The sequence below is a fragment of the Sebastes fasciatus genome, chromosome 4, assembly GCF_043250625.1.
Source record: "Sebastes fasciatus isolate fSebFas1 chromosome 4, fSebFas1.pri, whole genome shotgun sequence".
Taxonomy (NCBI): domain Eukaryota; kingdom Metazoa; phylum Chordata; class Actinopteri; order Perciformes; family Sebastidae; genus Sebastes; species Sebastes fasciatus.
In genome coordinates, this window is record NC_133798.1 from 4,430,341 (window position 1) to 4,455,068 (window position 24,728).

The window sequence follows — 24,728 nt, forward strand, 5'->3', positions numbered from 1 at the left end:
ACTCTCTCCGTGTGTTGAAATCAAAGCTGCTCTTTATTTCGTTGACATAGCCGGGCCGGCAGCGCGTGCCTTTTAGTGCATGTGAGCCCGGCCCACTGGCTAGCTCACGACCACCGGCGGTTAAAGCTGATAATGCTGGCGTCACGGATCTGTAGTGCCCACCCAGCTCCGTCAGCACTGTTTGCGTTGTTAGCACTGTTAGCTGCTAGCCACCGGCTCAGCCATCTCCATGCTGAGAGCTGTGTGGAGGCAATATATATGCTCTGAATTCCGTATTGAGCACCTTTAATTCATAAGTATTTAATTCTGCTTTATATCTATTCGCATTTAAGTCACATTTTTAGATATTTAATGTAAAAGTATCAAAATAACCCACAAAAAAAAAATAACACGTTGAATATGTGTGAAATCGTAAAATGAAAACTCCTCTTCTTGCCATTGAATTGTCTAGCTTGCCAGAAATATTAGCAAGAACATGACCTCAGTCATGGGTCAAAAACATCACACAGTTACAATGTTATTGTAACTGATAAGAATGATGGCCAACCCCACAAAAATAAGACCTAAATTTGAATAAACTGGAATTTTCCTTTAATCTAGTTCTTACCGGTTGCTAATAAAAGTCATAAATGGCTTAATGTATATACCATACATAGGCTATGTTCATAAGTAAGTGATGATGTACCTCATTATTGGCGAGCTGGAACCACGGCTGTTTGCCGTAAGTGAAGATCTCCCACAGGATGACTCCGAAGCTCCACACGTCACTCTCTGTGGTGAACTTCCTGTACATGATGCTCTCTGGAGGCATCCAGCGGATAGGCAGCATGGTGTGACCTCCCACCTGAACACACACATAGGAGAAAGATGTGGCTGTGTAAAGGAAATTCTGAGCTTTGTTTCTAAACAGAAATGATGGAAAATAATTACTGAAAACATGTGCAAAGACTGTGAACATTGTAGTACTGGATTGTGGAGTTAGACCGTTAAACTGTTTTTGGCCAGTCTTGTGTTTAGGACTTTTTAGGCGGGGCTGAAATCATGGCTCGATGACGCAGTGGAGCCATCCTTAACATAACTCCACCCACCTTCACAAACGTGGTTTTTGAAAGGCATAATACAAATCCAGAACATTGTCAAAGGTTATGTCGGTTAGATCAGTTGGTAGAGCATGAGTCTCATATTGACATGATCGTGGGTCCCACTATAGCCATTGGCATTTTCATCTCCACTCCCAACGCATCAAATACCGCCGTTTGGTTAGTGCCCCTTGGCGCACGGAGGCACCCTTTAGCAATAGTATGTGATGAACCGGGCTTTAAACTAACTCCAATGTAAACCCACCCGCGGTGTTTGGGGTCGGAGCAAGAGGGTGGTGGATGGGTCGAACAAACACAATACTTTCAACGAGGAGACCGCTGTTTGTGTCCCGTGTGAAACCGAAAGTAACGTTGACATCGTCACAGCAGTCGTTAGTCAAGTGAGGCGTTTGTCGGTTAAGTCAACGTCAACCACGATTATTTCCTAACCCTGACTAAGTGGTTGTGTTGCCTAACCCCCTAAATGCAACCTAAAACCTAAATTCCTGTGAAAACGGAAGTTTATTTTGAAAGGACACTATGCATGTAACGAGTGTATCTTGACAAGACGTCCCTGGTCTGTCCAAAGGCAACGCGAGAGAGGCACCCCTGAGTTTGTAAATATGAAACTGTACACTAAATAATGATATAATGATCCAATAAAAATCCAAATGCAGCCTACTGAGTTATAACATAGCAGGCCGTCCTTTCCTGTGGATTCTGTCATTGGGTGGATTTGTCCTTTAATCACACGAGTGATGGTGAGGATATGAGGAGACGCACAACCCAGAATGTCTTCTCAATTATTCGACAGCGTGTAGATCAGACAGACTGAATCATTATTCATCTGCTCTTGCCTGCTCTCCGACTGCTGTGAAATCATAAAGCAGCTTGACTAATTTAGTCAAATATGTGCTTCCTAATCACGACTCACATAATGAATGACCTCCAGTGTGCCGCTGACTAATCGTCCTTCCTGTACTCCTCCCCTCCTCTCTCCACCTCTACTGTCTGATTCCCCATCACCTCTTCCTTCTGTCCTGCCATCCTTTACCCGTTTCTCCATCATCAATTAGTTGTTTCTTTAATATTCAATAAGCACTAATACAACTTTAATTGAATGTCTTATTAGTGAACATTACTATGTGTAACCTGTTCTGGCCTTTTCTCTCTAATCATTAACATACACTGTCTTGAATACTATATAATATGATGTATAAATTGTTCAAGAGAAATCCAATGAAAGATGAGGGTAAAGTTGTACCTTCATTTAAGTTCCAGTTCCTTCATAAAAAATCATTTAATTTGTGAATGATTGCTCATTCGTTTACTCATTCACTCCTGAGATAAAGCAGCCTTACCACATGATATCACCATGCTTTGATTTAGATTAATTACAATTTCACTTGACCTTAAAGTTGCTGTGGTGAATATAATAATAATAATAATAATATAATAAAAGAAGGCTGTAAAAAGGTTGTACTGTGTTTACATTGGACTCATGGTGACAATAATGTGGCGCGTGGCGGCGTCGTACGGCGGCTGCATTGTGTGTCGGCTGCGTGATTCACTAGTCGGGTGTTCAGACCAGCTGCGTTTCTGCTGCTGCTGTCAGCCCTTTCTTTCTACATAGAGTTTGCCTTTCATAATGGCCATTTATTTTCATTATAAATGTAATTTATTTTAGACAGAGAAAGGTTAAGAAATGTGTGGTAATTTGTAAATAATAGTAATAATCCACAATTAAAACCCCTAACTATATTCAGTCATGGAGCTCTCCAAGTCACTGTATGTTCTACAACACTGTCTGGCACATATTTCAGAATGAAAGCCTCGTGTTAACAAATGAAGGAATTCTGTCCACAGAAAAAAATGATTGGGGGCTTTTATTTTTAAATGAAAGCAGGAAGTGTTGATTTAAAAATAAGTCTTTACTTGTTTTCATCTCCCAACATATTCTACAGATAGACATCGAAACTGTAGTAATGTTGCTGGTATGATGTAAATATACAGTCAATAGATCACCTTCCACTGTCTGTTGTTGCTGTGAACCGTGCGGCACGCGGCAAAAATAGGCGAGACCTTGAATCTTTAAAGGAGGCGCAGCTGAGACGCGTGTGAGACATGCATTTCACGTGGGCAGTGTGGCTGCTCTAACCTGTTAACATGGATGCCAAATTAAAAAACAACAGCCGCCACGTGCTGCTGACGTTCCCAGTGTGGATGACGCTTCAGGTTAGTTGATGTATCTAACTATGTCTACTTGAACATTTGCTCCGTTGACATTTGAATCCTTATAGAAACAGATATCACCACACTTCAATAAACATGAATAAATTGTGTTTAAATACAAATGAATCTACAAATGAATGAAGATTGACTGTGTGGCAGAATAGTGTATGATATAAAACTTGGTATATTGTAAATATGCATTACGTATGTGTTGTCCTTATCTCATGGTCAACACATTTGAAGCTACAGCAGACCTTTAAAAGAAACCAGCATGGACTGTCAGTTGGAAACAAACGGCAATGTTAAAGTTATTTTGTTGACCCATCCATTGTTGACTTTGGCTCCTTGAGAATTGTAGCTTACATCACTTATTTTCCTGTTTTTAATTGTATTTTTTTTTTTTTAATTAAGTTCATCTCTTGGCAAGAGAGCCAAAAACGTATTTTCCAGACACTGCACAGGCCCTCATATCCTCCCAGCTGTACTCCGTCGGAGAGGACAGAATGACTGATCAACATGCATCCGCTGTCTCCAATTCGGGGCTCAGACAGCCAAAGTGACGGAGGATATCATTTTTCCTATACGGTGATTCTCCTCCCTGTGCAGACTGTTTGCCTGCAGTCAAACAGAACTCTAGGAACTCTGTCTGTAGCTCAGACTGAGCAGATTGCGGTTCAGCCGTACGTCTGACTCTGAATTATCCGAGTCAGACGGTACACACACCTCTGTCCTGCATGCTCGTGGCTGTTCCTGATGAGGCTTCCCTGTCACGATGCCATCCTACTGGGAGTTTCTGCCCGTCTGTGTCTGCTTGTCTGTCCGTGTTGCTGGACGCTGCACTATGTCATCAATCCGGTCTGCTTGCCTGCAATGATCCACACCTGCTCTGCCTCAGCTATCAAGCTCACCTGCAGCCTGTACTACGAAGCAGGATTTGGCGTTTTTTTTTAACTTCAACGTCCTACGAAGGTGGATCACTTCTTACCGGGGTAGATCGCCATGGTAACTTATGCTGAACAGCTAACCTGCTCCGAAGCAGGTTATGTTCCAGATAAAGAGATCAACTTGTATAAAAGCACCGCCTACTGACCAATTAGAGCTCAGTGCGGGGATCATATGATAATATTACAGAAATACGGAGAAGTTTAAGTCATAATCCAGACTAAAAACAACACAGTTTAAACTGACAGATGCAGACAGAACAGCTGACTTCATGCTGTGGGTGTTTACTGCTTTGAATTATGTTTTTATATTTATTGTTTTACTTGCTCTTGAGTCCGTTTCACACCGCCGGAGACGGGGACGCAGCTGAAAGAAGGTTGAAATAGTCACACACGCCGCACCTCTGGTAAAGGACATGATAAAGTGTATTGCAATCATCCATTAAACTTCTAAAAGCTATTTATATCTAAACGACTATATCTGACTTTTGAGTATTCCGTTAAATTAATAATTCTGTTAATTTACGCATTCACACATCAGGAGTTTTTTATTTTGCCAGCTGTTCTTCCTGCATTTGGCAGCTTCAACTGTGTTACTTTTAGTCTGATTAAGTGTTTAACTTCTTCAAATTTGTCTAATATAGTTTGCTCTTCCTTTGTAAAATGTACTTCTCTGCCTGTCAGTCTGCAAGTCTGTAGACTTGTCCATGTCTTTGATTGGTCATATGCTGCAAACCCCGCCCCGTTCATGTGAACGCGCTCGTAGCCAGATAGAGAAACCCTGGATTGATTTACCGAGTTGATAACCAGCGTCCTAGAACCGCTTAGCGGGATCTCGTTTGTTAGGGTTAGTGAAGCCAGATAACGAGAACATACCCTGGGTATGTTGAACTCGCTTCTTAGTACAGGCCTCTGGTCGTCATCAGTTCTTCACCACACAGTAAATCTTCACTACACTGATCTTCAGTCTCTGCCGGATCATCTCTCTGTACAACGGTTTGTCGTATCACTGAAATCTATCCTTTGACTTTGTCATTCAGCCTGTCAGTTTGATATTTACCTTTTTGCCTGAATCAGACCTAAACCTCTGTTTCTGTCTGCACAGTTTGACCAGCCACTCAGTCAGCCAAGCCAAACCTCAAGCCCGTACAGCAGCTCACAACCCTGGACTTTCTCTCCTACCATCAGCCTCTCCCTGGATCATCTCCCACCCTCACCCTCACCACTCCTATTCATTAATAAATATCGTTATTTCCTGCCGAGACTGAGTCTGCATTCTGGGTTCCCCTCTACATATATCGTGACATTCCCAGAATTTATAATGTAAGAAAAAACAAAGTTGCAGTGCATCCATCTCTACCCTTCGAGCAGCTTAGTTTTGAACATTGAACTGAATTTTGATGCTTTACCAAGACTGCTTACTGCTTAAATCATGGAAAATGTCCATCACAATTTCCCAGAGCCCACGGTGACTTGTTAATGTTGCTTGTTTTGTCGGACAAACAATCCCAAAACACAAAGATATTCAGTTTACAGTCATATAAAAACTTTTTAAAAGCTGGAACTGGAGAATGATTAACATTTATACATGGCTTAAATTAATAATAATTAATCAAAACACTTGTTGATTCATTTTTTCTTAGCTAATTAATTTCAACTCTAGAATAGGGAAAATTTGGAAAATAAAATGCACATTTCTCGCTAGAAATGTGATCAAAATGCATTTTAAGGAAAACGCTATCTTAATATATTGCATTTTCCACTGACAATAAAATTAATCTTTGCCTTTTTGTTTGTTTTCACAGAAAGACGCTTGGCAGTCACGTGAGGTGGACACAGGCCAAGAGAAAAAAGAACAGGCCAAAAATAATCTCACAATTTTAGAGCCGTTATTGTGAAACTGATCCGTTTTGCACCGTGGACCACCGTATTACATTATTACATTTTGATGTGAGACGGGGTTGTAAATATATCCAACAAATTCAATGCTCATGAGCACGATAAACAAGGGAGGAGTCTTTCTGTAAATCTGAACCGGTTCGATGCTGATAAGGGTTCAAATTAAAAGAGAGTCAGTCAGCCTTTCTGCTGCTGTCTGCAGTCTACCAGCAGCCCCACTGAGACGTTGGAGCGAGCCATTAAAAAGAAAGCAGTCCACAGAAGCTACTTAGGGGGGATGGGACTCAATGGAGTCATTGACATTTACTGCCAAATACAAATTATTTCCCACCATGCCAATTACAGTGCTGAGAGAGTCTCCTGAAAATCCCTACGAGCCGCCGTTGCCGTCATCTATGAAGACAAACCTCTTCTGCACAGGCAGGACACGTACAGCCGGGCTTCTTGGTTTTCTCCATCTGGGACCCACATGAGCATTTTCAACATCTTCGTCCAGGGCTCATTAAAACATTACAAAATCCTTAAAAAGACAGCTGCAGGCTAAATAATTTAGAGAAGCGATACAGTTACTCATAGCGTGATGGCCGGTCAAGGTAGCAGCCTCCTCTCCTGCAGATATTGTACACTAGTAGAATGCAATAGGTTATCCATCCTCTATCTGTCCACTGCTGACATTCCGAGAACAAAACCAGTTAGTGTGAAGTAGAAGCAGACAATGAAAACCTCCAAAGGCGAGTCTGCATGGGTGATGACATGTAATTCTAAACTACACCTAACCAAAGGCACAAGTACTGGATAACGAAGGAAGCGTCACATGAAGTTAAAGGAGTTATATATGAGATTTTTGCGGCGTTAGTTTTGGACGTGTCAGGGACGGCGTGTCAGTTTCTGCTTGTTACATGCATTGTTAAGGCAAAATGTTAAGATAAGTGATTTTTATTTTATTTTTCATATCTAAGTTGCTCTTTAAATATCATGTGTGTATTTGGTAGGTCAATAATGAAATATTGCACAAGAGGGCAGCGCTAAGCAGCTGAGATGTAGGAGGAGGTGCCAGGTTAATTGATTGCAATTCACACTTCCAGGGATCTAGGTGTGAATCTATAAACAGGATTCAGACCTGCTGGGTCTCTTTTGTGTTTGACTTGGTCGACATTCCTGCAGGGAAAATGCGTAAAGCTGCAGGAAAATAGGGCTTGCATCAGAATATAGATGACCTCAGAGACGCTATTGGAATGTATAGTTTTTTTGAGTGATAATGATAATTTGTAAACATCATGATATAGATGCTTGTTATTAATAATCTGTTTAAGAGCTGTGGTGGTGCGCAGGTTCCCGCTGATTTATTTGTGGTCGGCGATTGTTTGGAAGCGCTGCACGCTTGTATGTTATATGCGCAGATAAATTATTTAATTCAAATATTTAATTTATTCGGCTTGAGCAGTGTGGTGCTTATATTTTGATTAAGGACATTTTTATGGTGTTGGTTACTGGTTGTCTTTAACATTATTATGGCGTTTAATCAGATGGTTGATATATGATGGAGTTAGGTGATGATAGTGTGTTTTGTGGTGGTTATTATCAGTATAAATTGCAAAAATGCTTTTGGGGATATATTATAGTCGGGATTTATTATTTCTTAGATGTACTGATAATTGTGTCTTTTCTAAATCAACTTCTGTGTTCACAGGAAACGTACAGTCTCCGTTCGTTACATGCATACAGTGTCTTTTCAAAATAACTTTTTAGGTTGACTTACTCAATAAAACTTAGGTTTAGGAAAAGGTTGTGATTTGGGTTAAAATAAGTAGCCTACGTTTGTGACGTAAAATAACCATGTTGGTTACATAACTGGTGTTAGTTAAGTATAGAACTTACGTAATAAAACTAAGATACAATAAGTCAGCGTTAACTTGGTTTCACACTGGACAGCATTCTCCTGGGTGAAAGTCCTGTGTTTGTTTGACCCATCCAACATCCCCTCCTACCAGCCCTACACAGACCTTTCTTGCTCTATATACTACATCAGTTGCTCTGACCATCCAATACTGAAACGGATGTGTTTGCAATGGAGTTAGATGTGTCACACAGACACTAAAGGGTGCCTCTGTGCATCGGTATCAGACGCCGAGGTGCCACTGACCAAGCGGTGGTATTTGACGAGCGAGAACGGGTTGGTTTTAGATATCCAGATTTACACAAATATCCCACACATTTGAAATTTAATTTGTTTGTTTTTCACTGACAAGCTGTTTTTAGTTGTTGTTGGTGGTTACAAAAAATAACCTGAGCACCAAGCTCTTGAGCTCAGCCTCACTGTTGCTGTCTTTACCTGCAGCTTGAAACTGCACATTCATTTAGCACTGCAATCAAACATGGTGTCAAAGGTGTCTGGTTACTGAAAGTTAATCTACACCTTCCAGCCAACCATGATCCAGAATTCTCAGTGGCCATGGTATAAATTAGATCATGTTCAGTGTGAGAATTTGACATTTTGATGATTGATTGATTGATTGATTGATTGGTTTTATTAGACAATTTCATAAAAAAAATAAAATAACCAGCAGCTCAGCCAGGGCATAGTGCTTACTTAAAAGGAAAAGTCAGAATAACATAATAAAGCCCTATAGGGCTTATTTCCATTGTGGAAATTAGCATCCCTACTGTGTACTGCAAATTCATTCTTCATTTTGGGTAAATACATGGAGAAAAAAACAAAAAACAATAGGTGTGTTATGAATAAAAGATACAGACGTACTCTTACCCGGTAATAATCCGTACTGTAAATGTCTCTGGACATGCCAAAGTCGCCTATTTTCACCAGAAGGCCGTTCCCCACCAGGCAGTTCCTGGTTGCCAGATCTCGGTGCACAAAGTGTTGAGACGCCAAGTAGATCATCCCGGCTGCGATCTGACTGGCTATATGAAGCATCTGGGACAGACCCAGCTCCCCGTTGGTCTGCAGAGGCTGTCCATCCACCAGGATCATGGCGTCTGGCCCGTGGGCTCTGAGGGAGAAAGTTACAGAGTGAGTCAGACAATCCTAACATCAGTCAGTGTAATGTATTTACGGATTTGACAACAATACTCGTTTGGTTCATTCAATCAAATGCAATGACAAATCACGACCCTTTTCAAAATCCATATTTGATATCTGAGCGTAGCAGTGCTTTTCAGCAGCTGACCAGTCCTCGAATGTTTGAAACCCCATGGAAAAAAAACCCACAAGTGATCCTTTAGATTTACTTGTTTTTATTATCAATGCTAATTTCACGAATACTTGCTGATTCAAATTTGTGTTACATTTGCTGTAGTGGGTTATGTTTTAAAGGTCCCATATTGTAAAAAGCGCGATTTTCATGTCTTTTATATTATAAAGCAGGTTTAAGTGCTATATACATAAATACTGTTAAACTATCAAAACGCTCAATATACGGAGAAATACACACAGTCCGTATTCAGAAATTGTGCGTTTGAAACAAGCCGTTAGGATTTCTGTCCATTTGTGATGTCACGAATATACAATATTTAGACCATTACACGGTTTTAAACGTAAACATTCTAAATGTGTCCCAGTTTATTTCTTGTGAATGACATCAGCTGACAGGAAGTACACATGGACCCAAGCTGTTTCCTAGCAACGCAATTCCATTGCAATTCTATTGCAATTCTGTTGAAATGCACTAAAACGGAGTGTTTCAGACAGAGGGGTAAATACAGGCATATTCAAGTTGACAGTATGAGGAAAATAAAGTTTTTTTTGCACATTAAAGCATTCAAACATGTTCTAGTAGAAACACAAAATACAAGTATGAACCTGAAAATGAGCACGATACGGGACCTTTAACATGTTTTTTTCCACTGTAAAATGTCCCGCTCAGTAAGCCTACATATTTTGGTCACAATTATTTAACAACCAAAAAGAAATGATCCTAATCAAACACTTGGTTGGCAGGCGGTAATGGGGCACATCAACAGTAAAAACTGTCATGGCCAATTTCAAAGGGGTCCCTTGACCTCTGACCTCCAGATATGTGAATGTAAATGGGTTCTATGGGTACCCACGAGTCTTCCCTTAACAGACATGCCCACTTTATGATAATCACATGCAGTTTGGGGCAAGTCATAGTCAAGTCGGCACACTGACACACTTGTTGCCTGTTGACAAATATCTATTTAAGGTACATTTGAACAGATAAAAAAAATTGTAATTAATTGCTTTTAACTATGGACGATCATGCGATTAATCGTGATTAAATATTTTTAATCGATCGACAACTCCTAATTCAAATAGTAGCAGTCGGTGCTGTTTTGGAGGGAACGATGAGGTACAGAGAGTGAGGAAGGACGGAGTGTGAGTTGAGCTTTGATGACCTGTGTAGTTAAATACAGAGTGTACCCAGTAGTACCCAGAGTGTGTGTGTGTGTGTGTGTGTGTGTCTTTTCAGCTTCACTGACTTTTAAATCTCTAATGGAGGAAGTGATGCCAGTGAAGTGGCAGTTTGGTGTGTGTGTGTGTGTGTGTGTGTGTGTGTGTGTGTGTGTGTGTGTGTGTGTGTGTGTGTGTGTGTGTGTGTGTGTGTGTGTGTGTGTGCGTGAGCATGGTGGTTTGGAAGGCAACTGGTGCTGGCTAAATTAGTAGTATGTCCTGAAAGAATTGATGCCAGCACTTTAATGGAAACACAATTACTGAGTCGAAATTAGCATCCGAGGCACAGAGAGACTCACTGAAACACTGTCCCATACGAGCATGCACACAAACACAAACACACACACACACACACACACACACACACACACTGAGAATCACACATAAGCACTGGTAGACTTCACTTCCTGGCGGCGGACTAAGTACCAATGTTCTATTCTGCAGGGCAAAGCATCCTGGGAGCAAATAACATCTAATCACAGCAGACATAATGCAGCTCATTAGCTTACCAACCGCAATTTACAATTTAGGCATTTAGCTTGTGCTCTCATCCAGAGCGGCTCAGCAGTGACTGAGCAGGTAGGGCTGCAGAGTCTGACTCAGCTTTGGGACCTTCTTGTCATAAGATACGTGAGGTAAGGACCCAAGGAAAGGAAAAGATAAAAAAAAAAAGTCTCATGTAATGGCTTCCAAATCTACAGCTCATGTTTTGTGAAGTGTCTGTATGTTCATTCATGCATTCTTTGTATTTGGAAGTGGCTCTTCCAAGCTGTATTTCAACCCAGTGCATTTACCAGTGGGATATTTGATTACAGAGTCCATCCATCCATTGTATAAATCCATTACATGTTACACTGCAATTAAAGTCTTGCTTTCAATAATGTTTCAGTAGTCGTGTTTCCATTCAATTGTAAAGTGAATTTTCAGATATTTCATAAACAAAAATGCATTTGAGCACTGTCAGTGATCACACATCGATTTAATTTCATTCATTTAAGCTTATCAAAAGACTCCAACAGAAATCAACCAGATGGAGGTTTAACACGTCTCCGCTAAAAGACCAAGATTTTAACAGTTTCTTCAAGAGAGAGTGGAAATGGAGGATTTCTCCTAACACCTCTCCTTCACTTTCTGGGAAACGGGCAAAGCTGTATTAAGGGGCAGGATTATTTCATACTCATCCTATAAAAAGAAGAAAGACACTGAAATGGTACTTAAATTGGAAGAAAAAAAAACTTCAAAACATGTATGCCACTAACCCTACAGAAACAATACAATGTGAATTAACAAAACATAAACTGGAACTGAACGATCTAAAAAAAAAAAGAAAAATCTGATAGAGAGGCTCAGACATAGCAACTTTCAATTTAATAACAAATCAAATAAATACATATATATATATATATATATATATATATATATATATAATCTAATTAAACAAAACAAGGAAAAAGCAACCATTGCAGTTATTAAGGACTCGGCAGGGAAGCCTCTCAACGATCCTAAAGATATAAATGATACATTTAGATTCAGATCACAACCAAAATATTGAAGACATCCATAAATTCCTTAGTAATATTAACCTGCCCCACCTCTCTCAAGAATAACTTAAAGGTCCCATATTGTAAAAGTGAGAATTTCATGTCTTTTATATTATAAAGCGGGTTTAAGTGCTATATAAATACTATAAAACTATCAAAATGCTCAATATATGGAGAAGTACACACAGCCCGTATTCAGCTAAAGCAGGTCTACATTACTGTATTTTTACTTAAAGGTCCCATATTGTAAAAAGTGAGATTTTCATGTCTTTTTTGTTGTAGTGCTTTATAAATTCTGTGAAAGTATTGAAACATTCAACCCACAGAGAAATACACACAGCCCGTATTCAGAAACTGTGCCTTTGAAACAAGCCGTTTCTGTCCATTTGTGATGTCACAAATCTACAATATTTAGACCATTTCACAGTTTTAAAAATCATATTTTGAGGTTTTGCCACCACCAGTAATGCCATCATGCTTTGGGTGTTGTAAAGAGGAAGTGTACTGTTGCATTCAACTCTGTTAATTAGCTGTTACTATAGATATGAAGTCTACTTATAATCCCAATGCAAATTAATAAATAAAATTGCCTTCCAATAATCAATCAAACTTCTCTACACCAGGCTGTTTAACAGGTCAGAGTGTGGACGGATGCTGGTGGTGAAATAAAGTCTAATAAACTAAGCAGATGAATAACAGATGGCAAATAAAAGCATTTCATTTAATTAAACCATACTGAATCTCTTCATTCCAACACAAATTGGATTCGTCAGCTCCATTTAATCAAAAGTCATTTGTGTTTTACAAACCACAAATGATGATGAGATGATATATGATTCTATAGCAGCAAGTTAGTTTCAAAGAAGACGGCATTGCATTTGGCTTTTTCGGTTATCACATACAGTATCTTATGTTCTTGTGCAAAAGGTGGGACCATAGAAGAAGTAACAGGATTGCAAAAAGGTTCTTCCTCAAGGGACAATAAATATTCACCACAATGGTGTGGAAATCCAACCAGTTATTTTCAACTCAAACAACAAAGTGGTTTCAAAATCCACACCAGTGTTAATTTGTTATGCTAATCTGCTCATTACATTTTGGGTTACAGGTGGTTGAAAAACTCAAACCGTGTCGAAACACAGTGAATGCAGATTCCATACAGGTCACAGTGCTCACTCAGTGGTTTGTCAATCATATCCTACGACCTTCACAGTCACCAGATCTCCACCCAGCTGAACAACTATGTTAGATTTTGGAGTGACATGTTAAACAGAACTCTCCACCAACACCATCATCTAAACACCAAATGAGGAAAAATGTTTTGGAGGAATTCTGTTCATTCCTCCAGTAGAGGTGGAGAATCTCTGACAAGGAGCACTGAAGCTGTTCTGGAGGCTCCAGGTGGAACTACACCTTACTAACACACTGCATGATGGTTTGTAGTTTCATGTATCACCGTGTATTTACAGTACAAGTGGAAATTCTAGCCCAATGGTAGTGTTGGTGTTGGAAAGGTTAAGCGGTCACCACTTGGGTTCCAATGACTAGTTCTGTTTTGGATCCGCTCCTGGTTGGTAAAATACCTGAATTCTCTCATTTCTGAGACTAACACATCCTGCACTTTTGCCGGTTGAATGAAAAACATCACCAGCGGCAGATGATATCAGTTGTAGCAGATTAACTTTCAGTTTGAATTTGCTACAGTGAAACGTTGGGCTGTTGTCTGCGAGCGTGTCTGTACCCTGCCTGAGACTGTTGGGTGTGGGAAAAGAAACAGTAATATCACTCTATGACCATGCATGGACTGTGGCATGTCTTCTCTAGAGAAACCATCTAGTTTGTCATATCAATTTCAGAAGAATCTCCCAGTAAAAGGTGGAGACTGCAATTCTAATCAAATACACTTTTCGTTAAATTCACAGTCCACAAGCTGTTACCTTTGACCTTTAATGACCAAAATCTAATCAGTTCTAGCTTGAGTCCAAGTGGATGTTCGAGCCAAATTTGAAGAAATTCGCTCAAGGTGTTCCCGGGATATCACGAGAATGGTAGGGACGTGAAGTGACAGTGAACTTGACCTTTGTCCTTTGACCACAGAATTCTAATGAGTTCATCCTTGAGCCCAAGTGGACAGTTGTGCCAAATTTGAAGAAATTCCCTCAAGGGGTTCCTGAGATATCACATTCACGAGAATGGGACGGATGTGAGGTCACAGTGACCTTTGACCACTACATTCTAATCAGTTCATCCTTGAGCCCAAGTGGACAGTTGTGCCAAATTTGAAGAAATTCCCTCCAGGCGTTCCTGAGATATTGAGTTCACGAGAATGGTACGTACGTATGAATGGACTGCACGAAAACATAATGCCTCAGGCCACGGCTGTCGTCGGCACGGTGGTATAGAAATATCATTTTGGGTTATTGTGGTTATATAAATGCATAAAAATTATGGTGCTGTTAGATTACGTGAGACACAATGACCACAACCCGTAACTCATGTACCAACCCCCTGAACCTATTCTGCTAAAATACAAATACTTTACACTCAGTTTGCAGTTCTAATTCACACTTTTTTCAAAACAGCACACACAATATTTTCAACATTTGGCCCAGTCTTCTAAGATAAAATATCTTGTGTTCATGTGGAACACCCTGACATTCAAAATGCGAAACTTTATTGTCCTACTTTGCACTCGGATTCCTCACATGGGTAAACGCATGTTGCACAATTGTTCAATTAGCAATCAGAGCTTTAGCAATCAGAGCTTTAGCAATAAAAAGGCCACAGGTGAGCTCTTGTGTTTTGGCAGAGACGGAGGCAGAGACAGGAATAGCAATAGAAGTGAGAGTTATGGTACGTGTCCACAGCCTCCGTGCTTTCCACGCTCCCCATTCATTGTTTATGTAAGCAGCCGTGCAATGCATTCTGGTAGCCTGGCGTCGCGATTCGAGAGACTAGGCGTCACGACGCCCGCTCCTTATTTGCATAAAGTTGAGGGCTCGTCTACTTTATGCAAATCACAGGCGTCCGACGCAACTCGCCGCCTCTCGAAACTCCCGAGGATCTTTTAAACTAAACGTTGTTGATCCAAAATAAAGACAGATTCATCAACTGCATGGATTATTTCTCGCCTCAAATGTTTTCAGAAACACATTTCAGTGAACTATTTACGTGAAATAAGAGAAGAAAGTTTCCAAACGAGCCTCCATACTGGTTCCAGTTTGAAAGCTGGGAGCAGCAGCCAACGGCGGGAAAGCGTTTGTCCAATCAGGAGCCGAGTGCCTTGTTTCTAGGGACAGCACACCAAGCGTCCAATGCTGGGAAGCGTTGCGTCCCCTCGCGATAAAAAACGCCCCTGTGGACACGTACCATAAGAGGAGGAGGACGGGGAGGAGGAGGAGGAAGAGGAGGAAGAGGAGAGCCATATTCTCTGATGAGATTCAAGCCACTTTGGTTGACCATGGTCCAATAATGAGGGAGGCTGGGCAGAGTACAACCACATTTACTGTAAGCAGGTTCACAGTAGATAAGGTAGGACATCTACTCTCATTACAGTATGGTAGTACTGTGCATCAATACAATACTCAATGCTTACTGTAGTATTGCAAGTGAACCATAGTACTGTAAACAGAAAGTATGTTTTGCATACAGTATGCATGAGATTGGGAACTATACACACTGTACCTATACACAGTATTTACAGGAGAACATTGCCTGTAATATTGATGAGGTGCCATTCCATTGCAATACCGTTGAAATGTGCTAAAACGGAGCGTTTCAGACAGAGTGTAAATACATGCATATTCAGGCAGACAGTATGAGGAAAATAATGTTTTTTAACATTACAGCATCTAAACATGTTCTAGTAGAAACATAAAATACAAGTATGAACCTGAAAATGAGCACGATATGGGACCTTTAAGGCTGAGCAAGTTTTACATAATGCTCTGGGTGGAACAGTTCCCAGAGTCAGTCTGTCACTCTACCAGACAGGCTCATTCATCAATCACTGTGGAACACACTTGTATGGCACCTGACACAGCTCGGAACAAGGCTCCCACAGTAAGGCACGCGGACTACGGTGACAATATTTGATGGTGGAGCAGAGTAGGTCATTTATATTTATATCTTTATAACAGGCGGCCCACTAAAATCATTTTTCATAAACAGCCTGGCAGGACTCTGTGGGGCTTTCACCTTTTAGAGAAGGAAAGCGGGGGCGTAAGGGAAGAAGAAACAGTACTTAACAAGCAGGGGGTTGGAGTCCGGTGACAAGGTTAAAATTAAGGCATCAACCTGCAGTAGTTCACTGAGACAGGCCCATCCATCACTCAGTGTCTACAAGCTCACACACTGCTCTCTGTGCCACACACAGGCCTGGCAGCTCAGGGTCGACCTCTGCAGACTTTTTCTACTTCATGTACTAATGAGGGAAAGTTTGATCACTGGTCAGGACCAATGAAGGTCCGAAATATCACGGTAAAGTCAACGAAAGTCAAAGAGGGTCAAATCATAAAGTCGTGACAGGTGACGGGTGAGTAGGACGCACCAAGGAACAAAGATCCAATACTCCATACACAAAGGAAGAGTGACGAAGCATGGCACTATCATTTTAAACATCTAAGTATTGAGGCAGTGGTGGAGAGTAACAAACTACATTTATTCAAGTACTGTATTTAAGTAAAATATGTATACTTGAGTACTTCCATTTGATGCTACATTGTACTAGTACAGGGGTCAGCAATCTGCTGCTCCGGAGCCACATGCGGCTCTTTAGCCCCTCTCCAGGGGCTCCCTGTGGATTTTTAAAAATGGAAATGAATAACTGTTTTTTGTTTACATTTTCATTTTTATTTATCATTGTTGTAGGTCTATGGTACGACGGTACAAAGGAGTATTAAGGCCACATTGAGGAAAAAAAATAAATCTGAGATTTCGAGAATAAAGTCATAAGTTTATGAGAATAAAGTCATAGGTTTAAGAGAAAAAAGTTGTAATATTATGAAAATAAAGTCATAAGTTTAAGAGAAAAAAAGTTGTAGTATTATGAGAATAAAGTCATAATATTTTAAAGTAGTAATTTTACGTGTTATTTTCTCTTTTTTTCCTCCTAAAGTTATGACTTTATTCTCGTAATATTACGACTTTTTTTTCTTGTTTAAAGTTATGATTTCATTCTGGAAATGTCAGATGTTTTTCCCCTCAATGTGGCCCTAATACTCTGTAGTTCATTGTCTCTTTGGCCCTCACTGCATTAGACTTATATACTATATACCTAGACTATAAACCGTGTTACCTTCATGACAATGATCAAATGTTCTGTGGCTCCAGACAGATTTTTTTATTTATTTTTTTGGCCTAAAATGTCTCTTGATAGAAAACGTTGCTGACCCCTGTACTAGTAGTACGAGTATCTGCACTAACTAGTAACAGTAGTACTGATGTGGAGTAAAAAGTAATATTTTTCAGAGGGACATATTGTACTTTTTACTCCACTACATTTATCTGTAGTAACTAGTTATTTCGTAGATTAAGAATTTACAGGCACAATATTAATCATAAAAATATGATATACAGTTAAAGATTTCACTATCAGAGTGTCTATTTGCACTCAGGTGAGAATAGTCACACAGCAGCTATTCAGCTATTTACACCAGGCCAAGTTGAATATGCTACTTAATTTAACAATAGTTAGCTAGCCGAAGGGCTTACTACTACTACTACTGCTACTACGACTACTTTCTGGCAGAAAGAAGTCGTAGTAGTAGTCGTAGCAGTAGTAGTAGTAACAGTGAGTGACAGGGAATAAATAGAAACAGGGTGTCCGACAAAAGTTCAGCTCAAATCGGCGCTGCGTCGCTCGCAGCCAGTTAGGACACAGTGTCATCGACATATGGTGTGATAAAGATCACACAAAATAGCAGTCTTACAGGGTTATTTTGTCAACTGTCAATTTATTTTTGTCTATTTGTCAATTAATGTCTGAAATTGTCAGGTTTCATCTTCGTAGTAGTAGAAAGTGTTTATTTGTGCAAGTTTAGCATGAATAAATGTTGCCTTTGTGTGTTTACATTATGGCAATCAGACCGGGAAAGGGGAGGGGCAACCATGAGGGAGGGTTGCCGATATAGGGCTGAATACCTGCAGGAGGAACTCTAAATGTGTCATTGATTCAGGCCGGTGGAGTGAGGCAGGTGCACACCCCATTCCATGTGGCAGGCAGGGAAACGCGAGAGCAGGAACAACTAACTGGTAGGCCTAGGACTGGTGTCTGTGTTGTTTTATGCTGTCGGGGTTTGAACGTGTGAGACATTTCTTGTGTTCATGTACTGCAGACCTGTTTCCCTGCTGCGTTGAAGGCGGCTGGTAGTCGGTAGGAAAGTAGATGACGTACCAGGTATTTTAATTATGTAGTGTTTTAATATTAAATTGGCATGTATTTTAATGTTTGATGATAAAGTGTTTTAAGATTGATCTCTGCAGAGCATCAGTCGGCCATTAGCTGCTCTTGCCGTGGAACTGTTTTGCTTTAGGGTTTATTTGCTGTCTAGTCCGCCCTGGCAAGTGAGCCGATAGCGGGCAAAAATATATGGGTATTGCCCTTGGGGGCGGACTAGTTTCTTTTCTTTACTTTTGTTGTTTGTTTTGTTTTGCTTTGTTCAGCAATCTGCCTGCTTCCCCACGGTGTTTAACCTCACTGAGGTTGAATCCCAGTCAGACAGCCAGGGCAGGCTTAAGGTGTGGTGTGGTTTGAAATCGTTTGCAGTGAAATCAATCACGCGTGACTTATACAGTAGATGTGTGAATTCACTTAGCGTATAAACGTCTTGATTTGCAGTGTGTATCGGTGTGTAATTCAGCCCTGCCCTGTTAGTGTAGCTGGGGTTTAAACAGTGAGTAGGTTACGGTGGGGGATATGAATTGTAAAGCTAAACTTCTGTAATTAAAGCTTCTACTCTTTAAAGTTACTCCCTGATTGTCATTCCTTATAGCCAGCACTTGTGGTGGGTGTTACAAAACTTTTTTCAAATATTCTTTCACACACACATTCTGCCATTTGGGGTCTCTGTCATTGTTGTTGAAGGTGCAAACACTGGAGGCGGAGCTGCAAATACGCATTGTAGCAGACGGCGGCCCGGGTAGAGCGTGAGGTCACTGTGTGTAAAAGAATACAAATTTTGCCACACCACCTTTATCAGCACAGAGCGGACTGGAGGAGATCCTGAAATCAGCACCCCTATGTACCGAATATAGAATCGATTTTGAATCATGAATTGTTTTCGTTGAAATCGTGACCTCAAAAATCAAAATTGAATGGAATCACGAGATACCCAAAGATTCACAACCCTGTAGCAACTCATAACGTAATAACTGTGCATAATTTAATAATTTAAATGTAATAAAAGCTCACAATGTAATAATCAGCACATCATTTTAAAAAAGACCATAACTGTCATAACAGTTTTGTTCATAATGTAATAAGTTATTACATTAAGAGAACATTATTACATTATAAACTTAGCAAAAAAAAGTTGAATAATGGAATAAATTCATCACATAATGTAATAATAAAAAAAAGAGTACTCTCCTTGTCTTCTTAAAGCAGAGGAACCCTCTAGTTCTTCATGACACAAGTGGAGTAGTTCATTTAAAGCAACTGGACTTTGTCTGTCATCAATCGGTCCTGTATAGCCAAACTTTCTCATTTTACAGCTAAACCGTGCACTACAAGATGATTCTGGAAACATTTGAGGAGCTACTTCAGCTTTAAGCGTGTGAATACACCACCAGGAAGGATTCCCACATCAATCCACCATTTTAAAACCTATTCAAACTCTGAAATGAAATAACTTTGCGAGTTGATTTTGATAGTGTACTAAAATGAAGTGATACTAATGGCCCCTGGAAGGTAAGAAAAATGCACAGCGCCACTAGCATGGATTGGGTAAATGGTTGTCAGAAATTAAAGTTGTGATTGTGTAAAACCACTGATACCGCCCTTTAGAGCTTTATCCTTATGATACCAATGTGTTGCATGAAGTATTTTGGGCAATAACTAAATAGTATAATCTGCGTGTTTAATATCCTTCACATCACTTATAACACGTAATATTTACATACTACTCACATACTATTTGGACAAATCTTGGTTTCCACAACGGAAATGGAACATTTTGAGCAGGGACAAAATAAATACTAAATTGCTCAGGAACTCTATACTCCCAAAATCCTAAATCTCTGGGGATTAAAGGTTGCAGGTGCACTCACACACACACACACACCTCCTCCACCACCACCTGTTGCTTGTCTGCTGAACTCACCTGAGAAACTTGTTGAGATCTCCGTGCTTCATGTACTCAAAGACCATGATGAGAGGGTCTCCGTCCACGCACACTCCGTAGAACTTCACTATGTGCTCGTGCTGGAGGTTGGTCAGCAGCTCAGCCTCGCGCTGGAAATCCTTCCTGGCTGCAAGAGTGGGGTCCTTCAGAGTCTAGAGAGAGATAGAGAATGTAATAATGAATCGTTAATATCTATTGTAATGTGTTAATGTTCATATTAATATTATTCTGTACCTTTGTATTTTGATGCATTGGCAACTTTCGTGCCAATAAAGCCACTTTGTATTGAATTGAATTGTATTGAGAGAGAGCATGTCATAGTGGATTACACAACCAAATCATGACCAGAACAAGGGCTACACTTAGGTAGCCATGGAAACATCCCTCCCTCATGTGTCTGTCCTATTGTTATATTCCACTTCTCTCACTCGTAGTTTGCTGTAGCACACACAATTTGCAGCAAAACATGAAGATACAGGTTTACCTTTATAGCAAAAAAATAGCTGCATATAAGTGTTGGTCAAATGAAAAACAGAGTGAGGGAAGAGAAGAAAAAGCAGCCTGAAGAACAGCCATCAGTAGCCATGACAGCTGATAATGTTATATCAGGGCATTTTTTTTTAAAAATGCACACAATGACAAGTCTTTTTGGTTGCAAATGAGGGCGCACAGTCCGCGACGCCACTGTCACAGATCGCCTTCGCTCAAACAAACGGTGCAACGTAGCAGGAATGATTTCAGACACATTGGAGGTGATGTAAATAACACGGATATGTGGCGAGACTTCAAGGTGCTGGAGCTCCTGGCCATCCGCGATCAGGAAGAAATTAAGCAGCAGATGACGGGACGGTGACAGACAACGTAGTGTATATGAACATAACAAGGCTGCTGAATGAGAGAGGCATCGGAAACACACCGTGTAAGCCGTCAACATCACGGTACCGCCAGCAGTGAGCACATTTGTTTTTTGCACATTTTCCATTTGTAACGATACCTTTTTTTTGTTTTTTTAAAGTTATTTTTTGGCCTTTTTTAGCATTTTATTGACAGGACAGTGGATAGAGTCTTGGAAAGGGGGTAGAGAGAGAGAGTGGATGACATGCGGAAAGGGCCACAGGCCGGATTCGAACCCGGGCCACCGCGGTTAGGACTGAGCCTTGTTATATGGGCGCCCGCTCTACCGCCTATAACGATACCTTTTAAAACTTTTTTTAAATTTTCCAAATAAAAAAGATCCTAAAAGATGCTAAAAGATCCATCTGTCGCCTGTTCTCTCTGTTATAAAGTACCTAACCCAGTCGCAGCTCATTACATTATCGAACAATTGAATGAGTGAATGAAATATACATTTCAGTCTTCATACGTTCCTGTAATCCTTTTGTAAAGCCTATATTATCATATCCAATAGCACAATAGCCTAATATATCATAAATTGGTACTGTAGACAGACAGAAAATAGGTTCATGAGTGTTGATTGATAGATACTATAAATCTGTATGTTGTCTTGATGTTTTTGCAGACATTACAGCTCCACATAACATATAACATAGTTAAACATTTTATAGACCTAACAATGCTGTGTGTACTATATTTACACTATCATCCCCTCTCTCTATAATCCTCCAGACATGTAACCCCCCGCTCATTTCCAGCACCTCAGCTAATTGGTATGCATTGCTCCTGGGTTGTGACCCAGGTCGTATCTGAATTGTCCTGACCAGGGTTCAACCCGGGTTGACAGGCTTGGTTTGAATTGACAAAAGGAGGGTTGAACATGGGTCAGATAACCCCGGTCCAACACTGGCTATTCTTGTGAAAGAGGTATCCGTCAGTCATTTTGAAGGAGACAGACACTCCATTTATTTCTATTTCACATAATATGCAAAGTAACTAACATTCCTAAAATAATAATACTAATAGCATTTGTTTTCTTCAGATGACATTAATTACATAACTAATAATGTTTTGAGAAGAATTCATTTAAAATGTTTCTATGATGGTTGTTTATTACAGTACTTTATTCTTGTGATCCCCAGTCAGCAGTCCTTGTATGTATAATAGGTTGGTTTCATGAGGGTTAAAGGCTGGTTACAGGCATAGGCTAACACTGCCATTCCTCCCACTATAATCCCATTTATACTGAGCCACTTTATGTGTCTTGGGGGGATAGGATAGCTATCTGATCTAAAAAACAACAACTGTAAAAGCCCTCAACTTGCATTCAAGATGGATTTAAATCCAACTGCCCAACCCTCAAGGTGGTCTGAGATGCATTTTAGCCAAATCTTAAAATGGTGTTAATATAACTGTCTCTCCAAGACACACATCTATAATCTGTGTCTGTAATACATCAGTAAGCAGTTGCCGAAAATAGCCACCGTGTCCACGGTCTGTCCCTGTGATAATGGCAGCTGAAATTAGACGTCGTTCTACCTGTCTCATTAAAGCGACAGGAAAGAAACGGCTCCAGCCATTTCAACACTTACAGAACATACAGAAGGGCACCGAGCTGCTGTAGCGTTTATCTGATCCCTGATTAGTTCAAACACTGAATTATCTGTGTGGGTGAGAGCCGTTGAAGACAATACAACTTTAGTCTTGCTGGACCCATTTTGAATGTTATCAGCCTATTTAATGAGCGTTATCAGTGGTTACCACGACCATTCAAATACTTCAGACGGGCCAAACTGCACCTACCACGCTGTGAAAGTGAAACTTAACGTTGTGAATTGAAACAAAACAACTTTAGGTTCAGGCAACAAAACTACTTGGTTAGGTTCAGGAAAAGACTGTGGTTTGGGTCAAAATAAGTGCGCTTGTTACGTAACTTCTGTGACTTGGCATAACAGAAGTACAGTCAAATAAGTCAACGTTGACTTTTGGTTTCACACGGCACACGGACAGTTGTTTCCTGGGTGAAAGTCCTGTGTTTGTTTGACCTGTCCATTCACCCCGACCTCCTCCTCCTGACGTGGACTTTGTCACTCTTTATACTACGTCACCTCACTTCCTCCTTTTACTTACGTCAAAATTACTACAGCCACTAGAGGTTGGCACTGTCTTCTTGTATTCGTATCGGTGATCAACTATGTGAATAGATGATAACGGCCTTTTGAACCTACTAGTAGGTGTAGCAGGCCCCTTCTAACCCATATCTATGGTGCTGATAACTGCTCATAACACCCATTCAATCGGCTGATAACATTCAAAGCCGGTGCTTGCTTTGTCGTTCATGAATATGATTCATTCATGTGTTTGTGTTAGCTAATGGATAGTTGTTAGCTAAAGTTAACTAAACTGTTATTGTCGTAACTAACCTACAAAGGTGTAGAAGTTATTTCAATGTCATTTTTGTCAGATATCAAGCAGCTTCAGGTGCATCATAACCTCTTTCTGGACCGGAGGAGGACCGACCCTGATTTACATGCAGACCAGAAAACAAAGACGGACTGTAATCAGATCACAAATCTGATTACAGTCCGACAATTAAAGTGTCTTAAATCTTATCTGGATTTTTTTTTTTTTTTTTCATACTTAATTTTTTCCCTATTTTTGACGTTGTTTTCATAAATGCAATTTACAGTTCGCAATTACAAACCATTTTTTAAGTAGTCAAGCTTAAAGACGAACACAATAAGTACACTAGGGAAAACAATTTCAACATTCAAAATTGAAATAAAATTAAGAAAATAAAATAAATAAATAATAATAATAATAATAATAAAACAAATTAATAATAAAAACATATATACATTATTCCAAATAAAATAAAATAATAATAATAAATTAAATAAACAAATAAGTTAGTAGTAGTAATAAGTAAAAAGTAATAAGTAAATCTTATCTGGATTTAACCTGGTCATGAGACACTTGAAATGGCCAGTGGAAATGAGGCCTGAGGGAACATACTGAGTTGTATTCTCGTTGGCGAGTATTGCCGGCAGTGCTCTGACCTTCTGTAAATGTAAACATAGACCTTTGATAAGTATACCTGCTTTATTTCAACCTAAAGCACTAGACACTATTATGTCTACGCAATTGACCAATTGCAGGTTAGTACTGTATACCCCGGACTGAAGGGGAAACACCATCATATGGGGTGCCCTTGTGCAACACAATTAGCCCCCAACAGCTTCAGTATAGCTGCTCATTGACTCGGAATGTAATGGGCAGCTTCCAGGTGTGACCTAGCCCCCGCCTGGTTTCCTATCTGTTCTTTTTACATGTTATTTAATATGTTTTAAGCCGGATGTTTACATTGTACT

General features: G+C 40.1%; 1 protein-coding gene across 4 annotated transcripts in view; it reads right to left on the reverse strand.

Moving 5' to 3' along the window:
- The window catches only part of LOC141765507 (NT-3 growth factor receptor-like), a 258,306-nt gene that overhangs the window by 14,014 nt on the left and 219,564 nt on the right, over window positions 1-24,728 (reverse strand). For 2 of the 4 annotated variants that reach the window (XM_074631527.1, XM_074631525.1), the window contains 3 exons: window positions 20,443-20,615; window positions 8,910-9,159; window positions 686-844 (listed from right to left, as the gene is read on the reverse strand). In XM_074631527.1, coding sequence (XP_074487628.1) covers window positions 686-844; window positions 8,910-9,159; window positions 20,443-20,615 — 582 coding nt within the window. The remainder of the gene's footprint in view (window positions 1-685; window positions 845-8,909; window positions 9,160-20,442; window positions 20,616-24,728) is intronic. The other 2 variants (XM_074631528.1, XM_074631526.1) reach the window with 1 other exon arrangement.